Genomic DNA, 20,103 nt, shown 5'->3' on the forward strand with positions numbered 1-20,103 from the left:
TTTAACAATGATACCCCAACGAGGCAGGACAAAATTCAGCAGTGGGGGGATCAAATGCCCCTTCACTGGGATGAGACATTCTCAACCATTAGACAGAAACAACTCTTGTAAGTAACTCTAACAGTCACCATTTTTCGGTCCATAATTTTTAACCTTTATCAATTCCGCGTAAGTGTAACCCCTCATTTTAGGCCCTAGAGTCCTGCCCTAATGCGCTTACTATAGGGAAAAAGCAGATTAGGACAAAAGCCTAAAGTAACCCTATCCTTTTCAGGAGATCTGATAAATAGTCGTGCAAAACTACCATCCTTTAGGGGGACACTCCCAGGGTGCCTTGAGGCATGCACAAAACATTATCCAACCTAATGAGAGAGACCGTCAGATATGTTGTCACACATCCCGCTCTCACTTACTATGAACATTCTCTCCATTCACCTTGGTATTGACCTACCCAAACACTATCCTTCAGAGGGACACTCCCAGGGTGCCTCGAAGCCGAGGATAGATCTCACGGTGTAAACTTTAGGGAGAAACATGTAGAGGTTTAAGTAAAGTATCATATACCCCAAGTACCTCCCACTGAATGTTCTACCTAGGGATTCATTAACTTAGACAATCCGCCTACTGATTTTATCTAAGTGTGAGTTTAATTTGCTCAAAAGTAATTCTTGCTTTTGATAATTAAAAAGGTTTGAATCAAGTCCCATTAAACACTTTAACAAAATATCATCAAATTTGCATGCATGCAAGAAATCTATCTAATTCACCTTTCCAGGTAGGTTCCTAGGTAGGGGTGTCCCGTTTCTGTTAGCTTAAATACCCAAGCCTAGACAGAACCCGCCTTAGACAAAAAGTCCCTTATAGATAGATTTGGTACATATTTAATCTTTTATTAGTCAATTTAATCCTATTAAACTAATTAAAAGATTAAACTTAGGTTTCTAATCTCATTAGAACCGTGATCTTATGTCTATCTCAACCAAATTTTAAAACTCTTTTAAAACATGACTTAAGCCTAAGTTTGCATGCATGTCTTTCTTATTGATTTTAGTTTTAATTTTTATTAAAACTCTTAAAAAAGAAACAACTAAAACTATCCACATTTCTAAGCTAGACTAGGTATTTATAACTTTTATAAATTAACCTATGTGTCATGCCTCATGCAATGTTCATTCATTACTATATATAACTCTTATATAAATTGTAATGAACCAAGCATACATGCTCTCATACACCCTTATACTATAACACTTATAATATAAAGATGATGCATGGATATGTTTAATGCATGCATATATTATAACTCTTATATTATATGATACATGAGCATGCTTTAACATAATTTAATCATACAAACTACCATATTGTAACTCTTATAATATAAATATGAGGAATGAATAAATGCATAACCTATGGTGGGTTTGAAAACTATATAACATACTTTATGACATATAATTTAAACATACATCACATGTACATTCACCAAAGTTAATGGATCGGGATAATTAGCCTCAAAAACCAGAAATTACAACTAACTATTACATAAACCATCAAGTCTTGAACCGCCCGGGCGAAGCCTCACTCCCTGATTGTGTAGCTTTTCCTTATGATTGTCGAGCAACGTTGGTCGAGTAACCACGATCGTGTAGCATGGATCGAGTGCCTTTTGACGATGCGATAAAGCATGAAGGCCACTCGATTGTGCAGCGCACCGAGTATTACACCTGCCTAAACGATCGAGTAGATGACAACTATGTGATAAAGCATGATCGTCTAGACGATCGAGGAGCAAATGTCGAGTATCACATACCGAGTGATCGAGTAGCCAGTGACTATGCAATAAGCATGCTGGCTTACTCGATCATTTAGTGCGCCGAGTATTACACCTACCATGCAATGAGTATCCCATACTCAGCGATCGTTTACCCTCATCGTTTACACAATCGAGTAGCCAACACAACACGATCGAGTAAACCCTTTACTCGATTGCATAGCATCAGCCATGCGATCGTTTAGCAAATGCTACACGATCGAGTAGAACTTTTCTACACGATCTCCTAGCCAAATCTAAATGATCGTTTAGCCAGGGCTACACGATCCGACCAACCCTTGGTCTTCCTCCTCGATGTGAACTGCATCTCCATGCCTTGAAGCTTCATCATGAACGACTCTAACAGACTCAAACACTTTGAATACAGACTCGATAGCAAGTTAATAATGCCCAAAAACACAAGGACCCTTACAAATTAACTTTGAAATGTAAAAGAAAGCAGTAAACAGGGGCAATCATCCCAAAAAACTCCATTCATTCACATCCATAAATACATCTAACACTTAACCACAATGTAGATATGCTTAAAAACCCATAGAAAATGTAAATGCAATTCAATACATCAATGGATTTTGGAATATCAAAACAACTTGGCTCTGATATCAATTGAAAGAACTCTATACAAAGAGAACTAGTGAGCGGAAGCAAAATCGTTCCAACCCATTATGAAAAAACGACGCATTTACAAACAAATAAGAACAATTATGCATCATTGAGTAAATTATAGCATGCTTTCTTCTTAAAAATAACTAGAATTGAGTGACATACCTTTGAAGAACTCTTCTTCGTGTATCCCCTCGATCAACACCAATCCAGCATCCAAGCAAACTCGATGACAAGCACGAATGCAAGGAACAACCAGTGCAACTCATGAACTGTCAGATCGTCGAACCCAATCGAATAAAACTTGATCCTCGACCCTCGAACAGAAACACTCGACACTAGCACTCAGTTGCCTTGGTATTCTCAATGTTAGAATCCAAGAGGTGTGGGCTCTATGTGAATTTGGTAGAGGGAAAGAGGAACTCAACGATCGAGTAAATGGGAAAATGTCTAAGTCTATCGTATAGATTGGGTACTCGATCGTCTAATAAACGAGAAGTTGTCATCTAGTAAACTCGATGCCTCATTGTTCACTCTCACAAAGGCTATCGTATAGCTTTTTCTTTCACTTGATCGTTATGTGATGCAATAATGAAAAAAATGAAAACTTTTTCACTTTTATTCATCGGTTATTAAAACTGATAGTAACTTCCCATTCAAACATGGTTAAAGGAGAAAATAATAACCAACCAAACAATTATCTTATAATTGTTTTATTATAAATAAACGAAATAACTAATTTATCATATTATATTTAGGGAAATTATTTCAAATGGTAAAACTGTTGAAACTATTTACAAGATATAGCCAAATTTTGGAACTATCAATGATAGACGGTGATAGACACTGATAGGCTTCTATCAGTGTCTATAAATATCACTAATAGACACTGATAGAAGTCTATCAATGTCTATCAGTACTTATCATTGATAGTTCTAAAATTTTGCTATATTTTGTAAATATTTTGGTTCATTTTTCTATATTTAAAAATGGCCCTTATATTTATAACCTATAGTTTTAATATCATCTCATATGTAATATTTAAACCATAGTTTCTTTCGCCTTTATGACATTTAATATAAATCATATTTATATTAATTCCTCCATTTAATGTATCTAATGCATCATATCAACTATATCACATATAATTGAATCAGTTTAATTATATCATATAAAATCAAATTCCCTCTTGTTAATTTGAACACTTCAAACTAACCCAAAAACTTATTCTCAACTTGAATCCATTGAGCTATCAAGAGGGCTTTATGAACCTGTAGCTTGAAGTTCCAAAGGTATGTGAATAACTGACTAAACTCTTTAATCACGATATTCACCATCCGTCATCTGTCAGGCATTCCACTAAAGACCGACAGTTTCACTCTTTGCACTGCAGATATATTTTTGTGTGCATTGGATATAACCAATCAACAGTACGATGACTCTTCACAAATCGCTCGTAAGTACAGTTGAGCCAATTTACTGTTTTTCCCCTGTAGTTACATCTAACTCCTTAAGTACCAATGAATACTCTAATGAAATATACATCATAGTCCTACTATGAGTGAACACTTCTCGTGCCATGAGAAGGTGTGGTGCCACATTGTTCAAGTCCATCAGTCCTTAAGAGAGCAATTTATCTACTTGCCCCTACTTCGGGGAAGAAGTGAATTCCTTCTTATGTAGCTGAGTTCCCAGCTCCCCAATCAGACGAATCCCCAAAGTGGTAGGTTTGAGTCGGCAATTTGGCCACTTGCACCCATGCAAATCAAAATACCACCCTGCTCGCATCATTTGTAGCACTTTACAACACTTAGAACACCTACAAAGCGGGTCGTATCTGTAGTGTCACCAAGATAAGGTTTCCCTCCTATAACCATATACTACAGACCATTTAGGTTATCACTTAAGGCACGATCAACTTATATGTCTCTATATACATGCTTAAGTTACAACAATAACTAATGATCTTAGTTCATTGGTTTATGGTTAATGCAACTAAAATATCTCATATTTCATAGATAACAGTGAATAAAATATCTCATATTATTACATCACAAATGTTTTTTCATATAGGTGTTTACAAACTATAGGACCCTACGAGATTTAGGGCATCAACCCCAACACTACTATGAGTAAACACTTCTCAGGCCATGAGAAGGTGTGGCGCCACATTGTTCAAGCCCTGGAATCAGCCCTTAAAGGAGAAATTTATCTACTTTACCCCTGATTCGGAGAAGGAGAGAATTTCGTCTTGTATAGCTGAGTTCCCAGGTCCCCAATCAGACGAATCCCTAAAGTGGTAGGTTTGAGTCGGCGATCTAACCACTCGCACCCATGCAAATCAAAGGACCGCCCTCATAGGCAGGAATTCCTTACTCACTCAGGATTAAGGTCATGTTACCTATGGTCATCCTAGTGAAATGAAAGTCTCTGTCATGAACGGCGTTATATCGAGACTAAGAATTTCGTGGTCTGGTCTTATACAAACTTCTTTATATAGAGTGTCCCCGCTCGCATGTCAAATACATGAATGATCAGAATCAGACCATTTGTAGCACTTTACAACACTTGTAATATCTACAAAGCGGGCCACACTTGTAGCGTCACCAGGATAAGGTTTCCCTCCTTTATCCATATACTACAGACCATATAGGTTATCACTTAAAGCATGATCCACATGTATGTCTCCACATACATGCTTAAGTTACAACGATAACCAGGGATCTTAGTTTATTAGTTTGTGGTTAATGCAACTAAATTATCTCATATTATTACATCACAAAATGTTTGTTCATACATGTGTTTAAAAACTACAGGATCCTATGAGATTTAGGGCATCAACCCCAACACTTTTTCGGTACGATATGATGCTATTAAGTACGCTTATAACTCTTGCATGAAAGAGGGGACATCTGTTAGAAAACATATCCTGGACATGATGGTCCATTTCAACATTGTGGAAGTTCATGGCGTTGTCATAGATGAAGGAGTCAAGTTAGTATGATAATGGAATCTCTTCCGAAGAGCTTTCTAACATTTCGAACTAATGTGGTAATGAATAAAATTGATTACAATTTGACCACTCTTCTAAACTATCAAGCACGGACACAGATACGGCTACACGATACAGATATGATCGGATACGGCGATTCGTTAATTTCTAAAAAAAAACTAAGATATAGATATGTCTAAGGATGCCTCATTTTTTTTATATATTTTTTAATATATATATTTCTTAAAAAACGAGAATACTAGTACGTTGAAAATACATTTTCTTTTTCTTTAAAAATTTCTAGGATATAGATAAATTTAGCATACAAGTTAATAACAATAGCACAAAATAAAATACAAACACTGAAATATAATAAAAAAAATAAAAAAATAAAAAAAAGCAACATCTAAGATGTTGAAGTATAATAGTTAATAAAATGCAATAGAAAAGTGAGTCATATTAGAAAGAAGAAGAAGAAGAAGATTAGAGGGAGAAGTATGAAGATAAACGAAGAACTTCTTCATTGAATTATTGAAGATATCCAAATGCTTTATATTTTGGTAGACTTTATGGAGACTCAAATGTGAAGATGGAGATTAGATGATTCTAGTCTAGGGTTTGGTTCATTTTTTTTTCCTTTTCCTTTTAGTTTTGGACTCGAGTAGTGAGCATTTTAAATAGATTGCCTAGTTTTAGATTGGGAAAGATAAGATGAGTTGCTTGTCTTTTTTCTTTTAAAAAAAATATGCGTAGAAATAGATACGTCAAATCGGTGTCAGATACGTATTAGGAAAGTATCTGAAAATATCGGTATCCAATACGTATCTGATACTGATTCTTTGCCTCACATGAAGTATCTAGGCTTCATAATTTCTAAATGAACTACAGACTTACCAATCTTTAATGAAAAATAAGGAAAGTGAAGTAAATGTTGTTTCACCAAAAAAAAAAAAAAAATCTCTTAAGGGATCTTCCTCTGGAACAAAACCCTCGAAGAAAAAGAAAGTCGGCTTCTTATTTAGAGGATAAGAGTATCCAGATAAAGCTTATCCTCTAAATAATAAAGGAAAAGGGAAGAAGAAAGCTCCAGCAAAGAAAAGCAAGAATAAAGCACTGAAAAGAAAATGTTTCCATTACAATGAAGACAGGCATTGGAAACACAATTGCCTGCAGTATCTTACTGGAAAGAGAGTTAAAAAGGAAAACCAAGGTAAATCTGATTTACTTGTGGTAGAAACATGCTCAATGGAAAGTTCTCACTTAACCTAGATACTAGATTCGAGAGCCGCTAACCATATTTGTATTTTCTTTAGGAAACTAGTTCTTAGACACAACTATCAGAAAATGAAATGACTTTCAAGATGGGAATGGGTGAAGTAATTTCAGTAGAAGCAATGGGAGACGTCAAGTTATATTTTGGAGATACCTACATTTTACTTGAAAATGTATATTATGTACCTAAAATGAAAAGGAACTTAATATCTGTGTCTTGTCTACTAGAAAATATGTAAAAAGTGGGAGATTGTTGGGAATTGTCCATATAAGAAAATATGGGAGATGTCACCTCACTGGAGTATTAGTCCAAGTGGAAGATTGTTGGAAATGTCCTAAAACTCGCAGTTCGTAAATAGTAGAAACATATTATATTTATCAATAAAAATATTATTGAGTTGTTCATTCAATAAAATGTTATTGATCTTGCATTTTGTTATAAAATACCAATAAACAAAATCCATGGCTATAGTATGCATATATTAACTTTATGTGGAGACATAAAAGTAAATCAAGTTTTAGTATATAGCCAAAATGGTGTATAAGTATATGGATAAGATTGGGTTCTTCGTCCTGCTGACACTATTGGATGTGGCCGACCTTATATACTGATACAAATGATGTGATCCCAAAATCATTCATATGGAGACATGCGAGTGGGGGCATCATATGCAAATCATGTTTGCATAAGACCAGATATCGAAATAGTTACTTTTCTTTATAACAACCGTTTACCGTTAAAACTGACTATTTCAAATTCGATGACCTAGGGTAACTTGATTTTGATCCTGAGTTGACTATGAACTCCAGTTTATTTGGGATTATTCTTTGATCTATATAGGTGATAGTAGTTCAACAGAACTGCTTAATAAGCCTTTAATTTTGGGGTTAAGATCGGATAGATAGTTGGGGACATAGTCTTGCAAGATGAAATTCACTCCTACCCGATTTAGGGTTAGCAGATAGGTTGTTCCCTTAAGTACTGATTTCTGGTTTAGAACAATGGGACCCCACCCTCTCATGGCCGAGAGGGATATGGTTTATTAGTTGGACTATAAACCAATTGTTCAATAGAGGATCAGTGGGAGCTTTAGGAGCAAGATGTATTTACATAGGTAAACCGGTATTTTGACCTAGCAATAAATATGAACAACCTATGAAGATTCGAATTACTGATTATGGTTAAATTGGACAGAAATATATCTACAATGAGTAGAGTGCAACTATCGAGCTATAGTAGTGTGTCTCAGTAGTTAACAAATATTGATTAATTTGGTCTAAAAATTTTAGCCAATTAATCTCAAATCGTTGAAGCTCATGATATGTAGGTCTATAAAGACCCTCTACTAGCTCATAAAACTATATCTAGGATTAGTGAATTGAGCGAATTTGAAATGTTCAAAATCGAAATTAGGGTTTTGAATTTGAAGTGTTCAAATTCAATTTAAGGTCTGGTTAATTATATTTGATATAATTAAAATGTTTAAATTTATCAAAATTGAATGTAATTGGAGAGATTAAATTATTTAAATATTGATTTACATGAATACAATTCATGTATAAATTAGGTGTTTTGTTAATTTAATATTTAATATTAAATTATTATTTAATTAATTCAATTTTGATAAATTCAAATTCTGTTTTGAATTTTAATTTTAGTAAAAATTAAATAAAAACAAAATTGAACAAGTTTTCGAAAATTGGAAAATTCCATTTTCCAACCTTTTCACAATTTGGGTGGGTTAAATGCCTAATTAGACACCTTGCCCACTTTCTAATTGGTGTTTGAAGTGTCACCATGCTGAATTAATATTTCTTGCATGGTTTGATTGATTAAAAAGCTTCAAATTTTTAGTGGAAGAGGACATGCATTTGATTTTTATGATTTTGAATTCCAGAATTTTGCACTCTCTCAAACCCTCTTCACTCTCTTCACCTGAGCTAATTCAGAGATTTTACCTCTTAATCCAAATTAGAAGATGGTAGAAAAGATCATTGTAGTGATCTACTGTCAATTTGGAGACCCATTTCATGAAGAGAAGTAGGAATTGAAGAGTTTTTATCAAAGGTATTGCTCATATTGAAACCCTCTTTGATAAATAGTTTATTTGCATGTTTTTCAACTCAAATTAAGTATAATTAGAATACTTATCGATTCTGATTTCTTCCGCTATATGTACCTATAATCTATTAGATATCATGCGACACATTTTTTCAAACAAATTTTGACAGCATCTCTACGGCTTTTTTTTCAACATTTTTTAAATTTCCAAGCTTATTGTTCTTCAAAACAGCCACTTCTTCCTTCAAAAGAATTAGGTAATACAGAAATTTTTTTCTTACTACTGTTTTTCTTCTTAAAGTCCGAAACAATGGCATTCTCAATAAACACATACCAAAAATTATTCTCCTTCAATCTATCAACAAACTCCCTCGAGAAAAATACTAAAAACCAGTAGAATCAACCAAACAACTTCATTATTTCCATCCACCCTATTTTTAATTATTTATTTAATTCTACCTCACAACTCTCTTCTTCAACTTTAACATGAAGATTAAAGGATAGACTAACCAAAAATTGGGTTTATTGTTGGTTCTTCCTCCAAAACACTAAGAATTCCAAAAATGTAAACAAACTGCTGCTGTCTTCATCCTCACAGCAGTTGTTACTTCCTCTTCTTCTTCTCTCAGCCCTCTCTTCACTTTTATATATATATAACTTGCTCAAAATTTATTACCAAATTTCTTTCATCAAGTCAATTGATCACCAACTCTTGCTTAAAAGACAAGAACGTGAGGCTGCTCAAAATTTCTTTTCCCTTCCTCGGCTGAGCTCTCCTTTGATCCTCTCCCTTTTTTTTTTCTTGTTTTAAACCCCTCATATTGGATAATCCTAAAGAACAAGTGACTTCGTCCAGCAAAATTCATTTTCCAACTCTCCTTAAAGTAAACCAACGTGTCTTGTTCTCAAAATTTATCATTTCTTAATGAGTCTTGCATTCGAATATGTTCCAATGACGGAGTTTCTCTTTTAGGCAAGACTTTAGAGTTGGTACCTTCGAATGTGAGACTCATTCCAAACAAAATCACCATGGTCAAGAGAACCAATAGAGAACAGATACGACTACGACTATGACGAAGAAGACGAAGACGGCAGAAGAGGAAACACAATATGCCTACAACAAACATCAGCAAAAATCATGAGAATCAAACAATGTCAATGAAAATAACATCTTGAATCGAAAAGCAGATGAGGAAGAGAAATACAGACATGTACTCATAGAAAAGTATTTCTCAGAGTATTGAATCTGACCCATTGCATAGAATTAGAGATAGAAAGATCGCTAGGGCTTCTTCGGTCTTTGAGGAGCAGTGAAGAAGACAAGCTAGAAAAATTGTTAGGGCTTGTTCCATCTTCCAGCAACCACACAGCACCGACTAGTGCAAAGACGATGCAATCGTGACCTGGAGGAAGAGAGGTGAGATGGTCGAAGGGGAGAAAAATCGTTAGGGTTTCGTTTGAGAAGGAGAAGCGCAACAAGCAGGAGGAATAAACTGAAACTCCTAATTAAAAATGAATCCTAAAACTTGACATTTTTTAAATGTCAAGTATTATGTTAGTGTGAAAAAAATCCAAAAATCTCTTACACCTCCGCTTTTTCTATATTTTTCTTGACATTAAAATTACCCTCGACTCCCTTTTTTTACATTTTCTTGACGTTTTTCTTTAAAAATCACGTATTACTTGACATTTTTCCTAAAAACTTCAAGTATTCAGAATTGTAAACGTCAAGAAATGTGTTTTTTCTAGTAGTGATTAGTAAAAGTATTCTCTCAAATATGTCCATCTTTGTTATTTCTTAAATAAAAGTTCTTTCATCCAAGATTGCCTCTCTTCTTTTTTGTACCAATTTCTTCAACATGTTTGCCATTAAATAATATTCAGACAAAATTTTGTATTAATACAAGTAAAGTTGGCAATAAAAATGTCTCCAACTATAACTGTTCTGCTGAAACATATAGTACTGATGTACAAGTCAGGAGGGGAAAAGGGGTTGTTGTCAATCATTCACTCATGGCTGTAGATTCCATATGCTCTCCACCTTTTGGTAATGAAAAAGATTAGTCTTTTCAAACTTGAAAATGATAAGTTACAAGTGTTAGTGGGACTTATGGACCCTTTGATATTGATTTATGAAGATAGAAACCTCATACATAATCCATACCTTTTCATTTTAGTAGAGCTTTCTATTTTTCAGTAAAGATCTGCAAATATAATTAGGTTAGAAAAAAAATGGTATATACTTTAAATGATTGAGAATTTGGGTTGGTCCTCTTCCTTGAAAAATCCAAAAACACTATCAAGTTAGGATTGTATTTGTCTCCCATTGTTGTAATATAGTCTAAAAAGCTATCACTACAACTACACCAAGGCCAAACAAAAATAATGGCAATGCCACACAAGAAACACAGCCATGGCTTCAGTGGGTAACTAAAGACAGAATGTTTTTGCTCTAATTGGGACAATCAGTACAGTTTTGTAGACATACCAATCTTGTTGGGTCTGTCACTTTTCATGGGATTTCTTTTCTTTTTTGGCAAAATATATTCTTTTTTTCTGTAGCAAGGAAAGCAAAGTGGCCTCACCTTTGATATGCATGCGATTGTGGAAACTCCCCCACCATATAAAACAGTTACTTTAATTTAGTGATGTTACCTCTATAACCTCCTCTCTCTCCCTTCTTTGTTGTTATGAAATTGATAATAATAAAAAAAAAAAAAAAAAAAAAAAAAACATAAACGGTAGAGAAATTGATACAGAAATTTACATAATTCACTAACAATATATCATCCACGAGCAGAACGAGAGAGAAATTTTATTATTAGAAGAGAAATATCATATTACAAATTACAATGGCCTCAACAAGATCTTATGCTTAGTCATTTGAAGCACCAGATAACAGATTTAAGACATTCCAATATTTGTATGTGTATCGTTTGTGAAAACATGTTTGGAATTGAAAAACATGGGTGGATAAGTGATTACACATGACAAAACACAGTATGTTTGTTCGTTTTGGGTGTAATCTTAACCATAGATATAAGAAATATCGTGACCTACCAGTGTTGATATTTTTAAACGAAAGTCACATTCTTTGTATCGTAATAACTATCTGAATTTGGTGGAAGTTGTTACACAACGAAATATTATAGATCATTTAAAACTATAATATAACCATTTATAATATAACCAAATATTAAACTAAAGTCCAAGGTAAAGAGAGTGATTGCCCTAACAAGTAAGGGCAGGGCAATCTCGAGAAAAAAAAAAATTGAACGCCGCCACCAAAGCAACTTATATTTCATGCTTACAAAATATGATGTTTTAATGAACAAATTGTTGAAAGCAATATGAATCTTGAAAGGGAGAAAACTAGCTAGCTAGTGGAATAAAGTATCATTCAAAAGCAAAAAGGTCAGCCATGGAAGAAGTTCCGCCACTTTCAACTTTTTCTCATTACATACTATTTATATGCTCAGTTTAGCCTTCAAAATTCATTCAAACAGAAATGATAACAGGAACAAAAAAGCTTTTATTTGGTGATATCCCTGTTTGGGAAAACATAGGAGAGAGATGATCTCATAAATTCAACTTTTATTTCCAATAAAAAAATATATATATGAATATATATTTTAGAAGAAGTATATTATTTCCTTCACATTTCTGCTGATCCATAATAACCATTATTTGTACTAAGGAATACTATAAAGCCTTCGCTTAACATATTTGTCTTGGAATTTAAAAGGTAAATGAAATTTTAAAGTATAAAGTCAATTACGATGTTGTAATAAAACAATCGATAAGTAGATAAATTGAATAAAGGACAATAAAAATTAAGATAAGAAGACGACACATAAATAATTGGTAATCTAGTCTGGTGAAAATATCACCTACTCCGAAAGGTCGTGTGTCTGGTAAAAAGAAACTTCAATATCACCTACTCTTTGCATGATGCAGAATGAGATACTTGACATTTAACAAGACAAAACACGAAACATCATACCTATAATAAAATTAGTCAATCAATATGGAGTAGCAGTAAACATATTTGTTTAGGCCATGGTTTCCACCTCTTTATGGGGTACCCTACCTTCTCCACAACAACAACATATTTAAGTTAATAATTAAGAAGATGATTTGAGATTAAAAAGTTTGAAAAGATGAAAGAAAGAAGGGAAATTCGAAAAGGAGATTGAATATATAATGAGTAATCTTATCTTCCAAGATCTTGTCGAGCTAGGAGAATCCAACTCAAGTGAATTATCTTCACATGATACAATCACTATTTTGCTTTGTTCGTACCCACTCTCTCTATCTCAACGTTTCACAATATTCATTCCTTTTTTCATGGAAAACGATTTGATGCTCTTCCCATCATTACCAAAGACCAGCTACCTAGGATTCTTCAAAATATAATTCTAATCTTATTCTAACTACTTAACTTCCCAAGTGTAACCACCAAGCTTTCAAGCTTATGTTTTCTTATTAATTAACTATTTAAATCGATTGTCATTCTAGGTCTCAAAACATTTTTACTTACTTTATCAATTTTCATATCTAATTTTCAAAATTTGTATAAAATTGTTGAATATAGCTCTCTCTATATATAAAGATATTGTAAGTGACATTGCGCCACCAGCAATGTTGCTAAGAGAAAAAGTAATGATTGATGAGTAGCACTAAATATTCCCATACACATTTATTCGAAAATCCAAAACACCAAACTTCAAATGAATTAGTCAACTGCACTTCTCATTTCCTTATCAATACTTAATTCCCCCAAGGACCTAAGAGCAAGTGCTGGTACAAAAACCACATCATGCATTTCGGTGGGAAGACTATACTAATGTTGTCCTTGGCTTGGCTATCACTTTCATTTAGGAAAATGGTGAGGTCAATATGACAAATTAAACGATAAAATATTGTATATGTTTTATGAAAAAGGGGAAAAAAAACTATGGATGAATAATAAACTCACAATGTGAAGAGTCAACCATAATACAAATTTGATACATAATTTTCTTTTGTATATGATGACTACTCATGCAAAGATATGATTTAATATATCAAATCTTGAGTTTTTTTGGTGTTATAATATCTCATTATTGTCATAATAGACTTTAAATTTTTCTCACTTTGTGTATATAAAGTTACTTGATAATTAACGATCAATAACTTTGCTGATAGACTTTGACTAAATATATCCTTTCAAAAAAAAAAAACTTTACTTATATGTTCATTGGAAAGATAATGGCGTAAGTTTAGTTTGCTTTTTTGGTAGGTTTTACTATCATGAATCTGTTGACAAAGGTTTGATGGATGTTTCTTAGTATTTGTAGGTTTTACTATCATGAATATGTTGACTAAGGTTTGATGGATGTTGACAAAACGACTTAGTATTTGTAGGTTATAAATTATACAATTTGGACGTTAATCAACTATTGATCTACGTATGTAAGAAGATTTTGTTAAATTTTAAGAACATTTTTTTTTCAATTAAGGACAGTAATGTTGCAAATTTCAAAAAACCAATTTTTACCTATTAAATTACAATGGGTAAATTGTTACAAAATTAAAAGTACTAAGAGAGTTAATCATGACAAATTAAAGTTTAGAAACTAAATTGTTACTTTCATAAAAATTCAAGAACTAAAAATATTTAGTAGATTCTTTTTTCAAAGAAATATATCTTATTTGATCTAAGTCTTTTTTTTTTACTTTTTTTTAAGAGTATTAGTGGTCAAGGGATCAGTGGGTATACCCGGATATCTCTATTAGATTGACACCTCCTTAGTACTTTCATCATGCTCCGATCCAAAAGGATGTATTGATGAAGAAATATGTACAGAAACACACGACAGAGAGTTCAAATACAAAATAGATGAGAGGTCAGAGGAAAACCTTCCAATTGAGAGCTATTCAAGTTGTGTCATAGTTACAAAAAAATTTAGATTTAGTACTCTATTGGACAGCAAGATAAAGTAAATCTTCCCAGAAATGACCCGGCGGGTTTTGTTCATCTTGAAAAGTTCTTCTGTTTCACTCCAGCAAGAAACTCCAAAGGTAGGCTTCGATCAGGTTGCTCCACAAAACTTTCTTCGTTGAGTTCTGTTTAATATGTGTTAGAACAAATAGCATATATCATCCAGGGTAGCGGGCAGGGGATGCAAAGTGGCCGAGTTTGGGCTTGTCCAGAGATGTTTAGCATAGGGGCAATGTATAAATATGTGATCGGCGGATTCACTCTCATTTTTGTAAAATATACACCAGTACGGGCTGAGCATTCTATGGGGAGAGCGAAGCTGGCATTTGTCCCCAGTGTTCAAGCCTTTGTGTAGGAGGCACCAAATAAAGAAGATGCATTTTTTAGGAAGCTGTGTTGACCATAGAGAACCAACATCCATCAATGCAGTTATAGAGGAGGTGTCCGAAGAAGCTCTTTCCATAGTTTTGACACTGAATTTACCATCAGCAAAGTGACTCCATCTCAATAAGTCGTCTCCTGTGTTGGGTCTACTTTATGTCTTTTTTTACTTATTTAATTTCAAATTTTAAAAAGTGATATTGAGGATAGTTAGCCATTTTTAGGACGTTCAAACAATAATATTCCCATCTATTAAGGTATTATAGACACAACTTTAAAAGCTTATAACTAAAATTTTATATTTTTTTAAATAAAGTTTTTCTTTAATTAATGGACAAAAAGTCCAAACATCAACGAATTCTTAACACTCTCATAATATTGCAAGGCCAAAATTGTAATTTCAGATTATTTTACTCATTGTTGAAGTGAACAAGCCAGGAAAACTGCCATGCAAGAAAAAACAAAAAAAAAAGATGATAGAAAATTAATAAATTTGTCCTTTTCAAAACAACTGTTTTGTTTTTTGGTTAAAATTGTCTCTAACCATAGAAAAGTAATGTCATATATACATCAATCACTCAACATATGTCTACAAAGATTTTTCAAATTGTGGGGTTGAAATATATTATAGGAAATACAGGGTAATTTCAATTCTAAAATTATGTATATCGTTTAAACTATCAAATATTTGGCTGTTTTAGTTTCCAATTTTTTAAATTATAAAATTGTTTTGGTCTGTATACTGTTTATTAGTTTTTCATTTAAACAAATGCAACGAGATTATAATTCTACTCAGATAATACTTAGGCGGCCTGTTTGACATGATTAGAGAAAAAAATACTTTTAAAAAAAATTATTTTTATTTAAATTTTTTATCAAAACTATTTAAATTACACTAAAACTATTTTTACTAGTTACCAACCACTTCAATTTTTTTTAAATAGTTTATTTTTAAAATTAAATACATGAATTAAACCAAACACACCTTTATTCATCTAGACATACAAGTAAACACGTTAATTTTTTTTTTTTAAAAAAGTGTGCTTAGGCCAATTTTTGGTTTTAAAAAAAAAATAATATTACATCCAAATGTGTCTTTGAATAATTACGCTGTATACTGTTTATTAGTTTTTAATTTAATCAAATGCAACGAGATTATAATTCTACTCACACAAGACTTATTCATTTAGACATATTAAGTGAACATGTTAAATGAAAAAAAAAAAGTGCTTAGCCCACTTTTTTTATCATTATTTTAATATTACATTCAAATGTATCTTTAAATAATCACATAGATTGTATCCTTTTATTTCTTGAGTGTACATTTCTTTTTAAGATTTTATTAAATCATACACTTGATCTCATTAGAATTTCGTAGTTAAGCGTGTTTAAACGGGAGTTGTGGGAAAAAAATTGAAAATGATTTTTTTAATATATTTATATACCAAATAAGAGAAGGAGAAAAAGTAAAATAAAAATAAAAGTTAGGAATATATAGTTTTTGAAATTAGGGGAATTCAATTAAAAGTTGAAATAACGGCTCATGTAATGTGGGTTTAAATGCTAGAAGTGTCAAACATGCAGCTGATGATGAGAAGAGCTAGAAGAAGAAAATTAGGATAAGCAAAGCGTAAACATGTGTACTGTGTACATTAAGTTACTGTAACATCCCAACAACAACCCAGAAAAGACGACAAAATACATAAAGACCAAATTACTACAACATTACTAAGGGATTCCCTCAGCTAGTTTCTTCCCTAGTTAACCTCCTAATTAAAAAGAGAGAACTTTTATTGACATAAAACTAAGGAGAGGGTTTTGAAGGGCAGGATTGGCATAATTTAAACAGACGGTGGTGCAATTGTATTATTAGCCAACTTTTGTTCTTCAAGCCAAGGAATGAAAGCCTTGAAAGTATTGGAATCAGCCCTGTAAAATTTTTGAGTCAGTTCAAGCAACAATGGCCATGTGAAATCTGGAAACTTTCTTGGTGGATTCTTGTCCACCACTTCCTCCGGTGCTCTCACCACTTTATCAGCTGCTGGACAGAGAAAAAAAGCCATTGATTTTCTTGCTTCCTTGCAATTCACTACAGCTCGATGGAAGCAGCTCTTGTAAACCCCATTTGTCAAAGCCTTAATTCATTGGAAATTCATTAATTAATTAATATGGGTTTTCAAAAAAACTAAATTTAAAAATTTAAAATTATTGAATTAGATTATTAATTACCATGAAAGTGTCACCGACGTTGATGACAAAGGAGTCTTTGGTTGGAGGAATTGAGTGCCACTCATCATCCACGTAGACTTGAAGGCCGCTGACGTGGTCTTGGTGAAGAATTGTTACGGAGGTTGGATCACAGTGAGGTCCAGTTCCTAATGTCAGCTCTGGCTTCTCGCATGGTGGGTAATAATTTAGCCTCATTATTGAACTATTGTCCTCATAGAATTTCCTGAACTTCTCTTTTGGAGCCCCAAGGCTTAAAGCCAGAAGCTCCACTATCTTCAAACTCAAATCACTCAATGCTTCTCCACACTCTTGATACACCTTCCTACACACATAAATAATATAAATATGTTTAGAAATCGAGAGAACACAGAGATTTTTTTACGTGGTTCAGTAACAAAAAAAGAAAGCAGTTTATTATCAGAGAGACAGTATTCTAACGATAATCAAGTTAAAATTTGCTTACCCTTGATGAGAGAATTCTGAGCCATAATATTGAGAAAAGTAATCGAGAGTAGTGGTTGAATTATGATGAGCAACATAAGGAAGGGAAAAGGTTTCCTTCCAAGGAAGATTATGGGAGAATCTTCCAATGAAGCTATTAGCATATCCAAAATTTTCACCCAATTTCCTTTGAGCTTTCTTTTTGACATCAAAAGGCAATGTAAAATACTCATCCATACACTGATGAAGTTTTTTCATCAATTCCATGTCCACACCATGGTTGACCAACACAAAGAATCCATGCTTTCTGCAAGCTTCATCTACCCGCCTGGTTGCCTCTTCAATATCACTTTGATTTCCACTTAAGAACTTTTGCAAGTCAATATGTGGAACATGCAGCTCCGGCGCCCCCTCCTTTGGTTTAAACTCGTCCGGCCACACGAAAGTCTCCGGCACCATTGATTCCTCCGAGCACCCAAATTCCACACGCTGTGTTGATTCGCCTGCACTCGTCATGCATTTCATCGCCATTGCATGCAAAAACACAAATGGAAAAAGATATTAAAAATATGGGAATAATTAAAATAAAGCAACGCAGTATTACTATTATTCTGATGCCCAAGATTTGGAATGGAGTTGGAAAGAGGAGAGTTTGGAAGATTTATAAGCTCACAATAGGGGTAAATGCGTAATTTTATTCTTCTTTTTATGAGTAGGAGACAAAGTACAAACCAACCCCATTTATTTCCTTAACAAAAAAAAAAATTAGGTGGAGCTGAACTACACTCATTTTTTGTACACTCCAAGTTAAAAATCAATAAAAATATAACGTGTGGCAATTTTTATTTTTTTGAAAAATAATTTTTTTTTTTACAAAAAGAATATGTTTAAAGGAGAGGTGGAAAATGAAAATAAGTATAAGTTAGCTTACACCTAATCATTGTTTTCTTCAATGATATAATATAAATGGTAGAAATTAGATGTAGTCTAAGTTGTACTTATCCTCGCATTCCTTTCTTTTACACACAAAAATATTAAAATGGTTTCTAAAAAAATATTTGCAATATGAAAATTTTTATTGGACAATTGTCTAGGCTACACAAAGATAAGTGCAGTCTTAACAACATCTTTTTTTTTCCTAATATAAACTCTCATGATTTCATCTAAACAATCTCACTTTTTACCAATAGAACTATCATCCTTCACTTATGTATTTACAATCTTTTTTCTTTTTTATCAATATAAAATTTTTTTGTTACATTTCTAACCATTTCGTTGAACAAAAGACCAATAAGACTCTCTATCAAATAATCTATCTTTTCGTGTTTGCTTTTAACTAGGCTAACTATTTGAGGAGTTTGACCACATATCATTATGACTAAGTATGTTATTGAGGTACATCCACATGGTTAAGTTTAGGTGCATGACTCTAATACACATGCATTTTACATCAAATATTTGTCACTTTCTCGAAAGATAAAAGAAGCAAATTACCAGTACTATATTATTGTACGTTTTTTATTGTGTTTTAATTTTTTTGTCATATTTCTTCTTTTAAAAGCCTTTTCATTTAAAGTGAGGTGATGTGCTATGTTTCCACGAAGTGGGAGAGAGAGCAAAAAGGAAAAACAAATATATTAAATACTTGTTCTTTCTTTCTTTCTTTTTTTTTTTTTTTTTCGGACAATTATTTAAATACTTGTTCAAAAAAGTACGAGACATTTCGACATAACCCTATGATATATTCTTCTTTTTATTATAAAAGAAATTAGGAATCTTTGTTTGGATTGACCACTAACTCCAAGAGATGATTTTATTACAATAGAATGTCTTTAGAGTGACATTTTAATTTGCATGAGTTATTACATGAACACTTTATTTTTTTAATTCAAAGAACAGTTAAAATAGTCTTAACCCTTAGTTACCTAAAGGAATATTGATGTGGCAATTAACATGCTAAAAGAAGTTTAGATAACATGATAATGTTTAGAATATTGGATTACCGACCTCCTTCTCATCCTCTTTCTCCTTTCTCCTTCTGAAACATTATTGTTGTTTCCCTCCTTTGAGATGCATGGTAGCACAAATCTTGGCCTGCCATATCAAAATGGAGGGTGAAGGAAAATAGGGAAAGAGAGAAAGGAGAGGAAGATGATGACGTGATTCGTTCAATGAGTCAAAAATGTGATCTTGTCATCCACACTCGTGTTAAACTATCACATCAGCATTTTTTAGATTAGAGGTCATTTAAAATTATTTTTCAAATTTTGAGAACTGAAGTGTTTATTTTATAATTTCAAAGACATAAT

At 32.9% G+C, this 20,103-nt stretch overlaps 1 protein-coding gene across 1 annotated transcript; it reads right to left on the reverse strand.

Annotated features, from left to right (window-relative positions):
* Window positions 1-16,744: 16,744 nt before the first annotated feature.
* Window positions 16,745-18,409, reverse strand: LOC120091712 (gibberellin 20 oxidase 2-like). The gene is made up of 3 exons (XM_039049827.1): window positions 17,817-18,409; window positions 17,354-17,675; window positions 16,745-17,259 (listed from the first exon to the last, which is right to left on the reverse strand). Exons 1-3 carry the CDS (start codon window positions 18,323-18,325, stop codon window positions 16,966-16,968), a joined length of 1,125 nt encoding a protein of 374 aa, XP_038905755.1. The 5' UTR covers window positions 18,326-18,409; the 3' UTR covers window positions 16,745-16,965.
* Between the last annotated feature and the right edge of the window lie 1,694 nt (window positions 18,410-20,103).

Source organism: Benincasa hispida, chromosome 1 (genome assembly GCF_009727055.1).
Source record: "Benincasa hispida cultivar B227 chromosome 1, ASM972705v1, whole genome shotgun sequence".
Lineage (NCBI taxonomy): Eukaryota > Viridiplantae > Streptophyta > Magnoliopsida > Cucurbitales > Cucurbitaceae > Benincasa > Benincasa hispida.

Excerpts from the sequence above, each read along its gene's own strand:
- LOC120091712 (XM_039049827.1), bottom strand. The coding sequence starts at position 18,325 with ATGGCGATGAAATGCATGACGAGTGCAGGCGAATCAACACAGCGTGTG. Across the intron at positions 17,676-17,816 it reads TCAGAATTCTCTCATCAAGG|GAAGGTGTATCAAGAGTGTG; the intron begins GTAAGCAAATTT and ends TTATGTGTGTAG. Across the intron at positions 17,260-17,353 it reads ACGTCGGTGACACTTTCATG|GCTTTGACAAATGGGGTTTA; the intron begins GTAATTAATAAT and ends CAATGAATTAAG.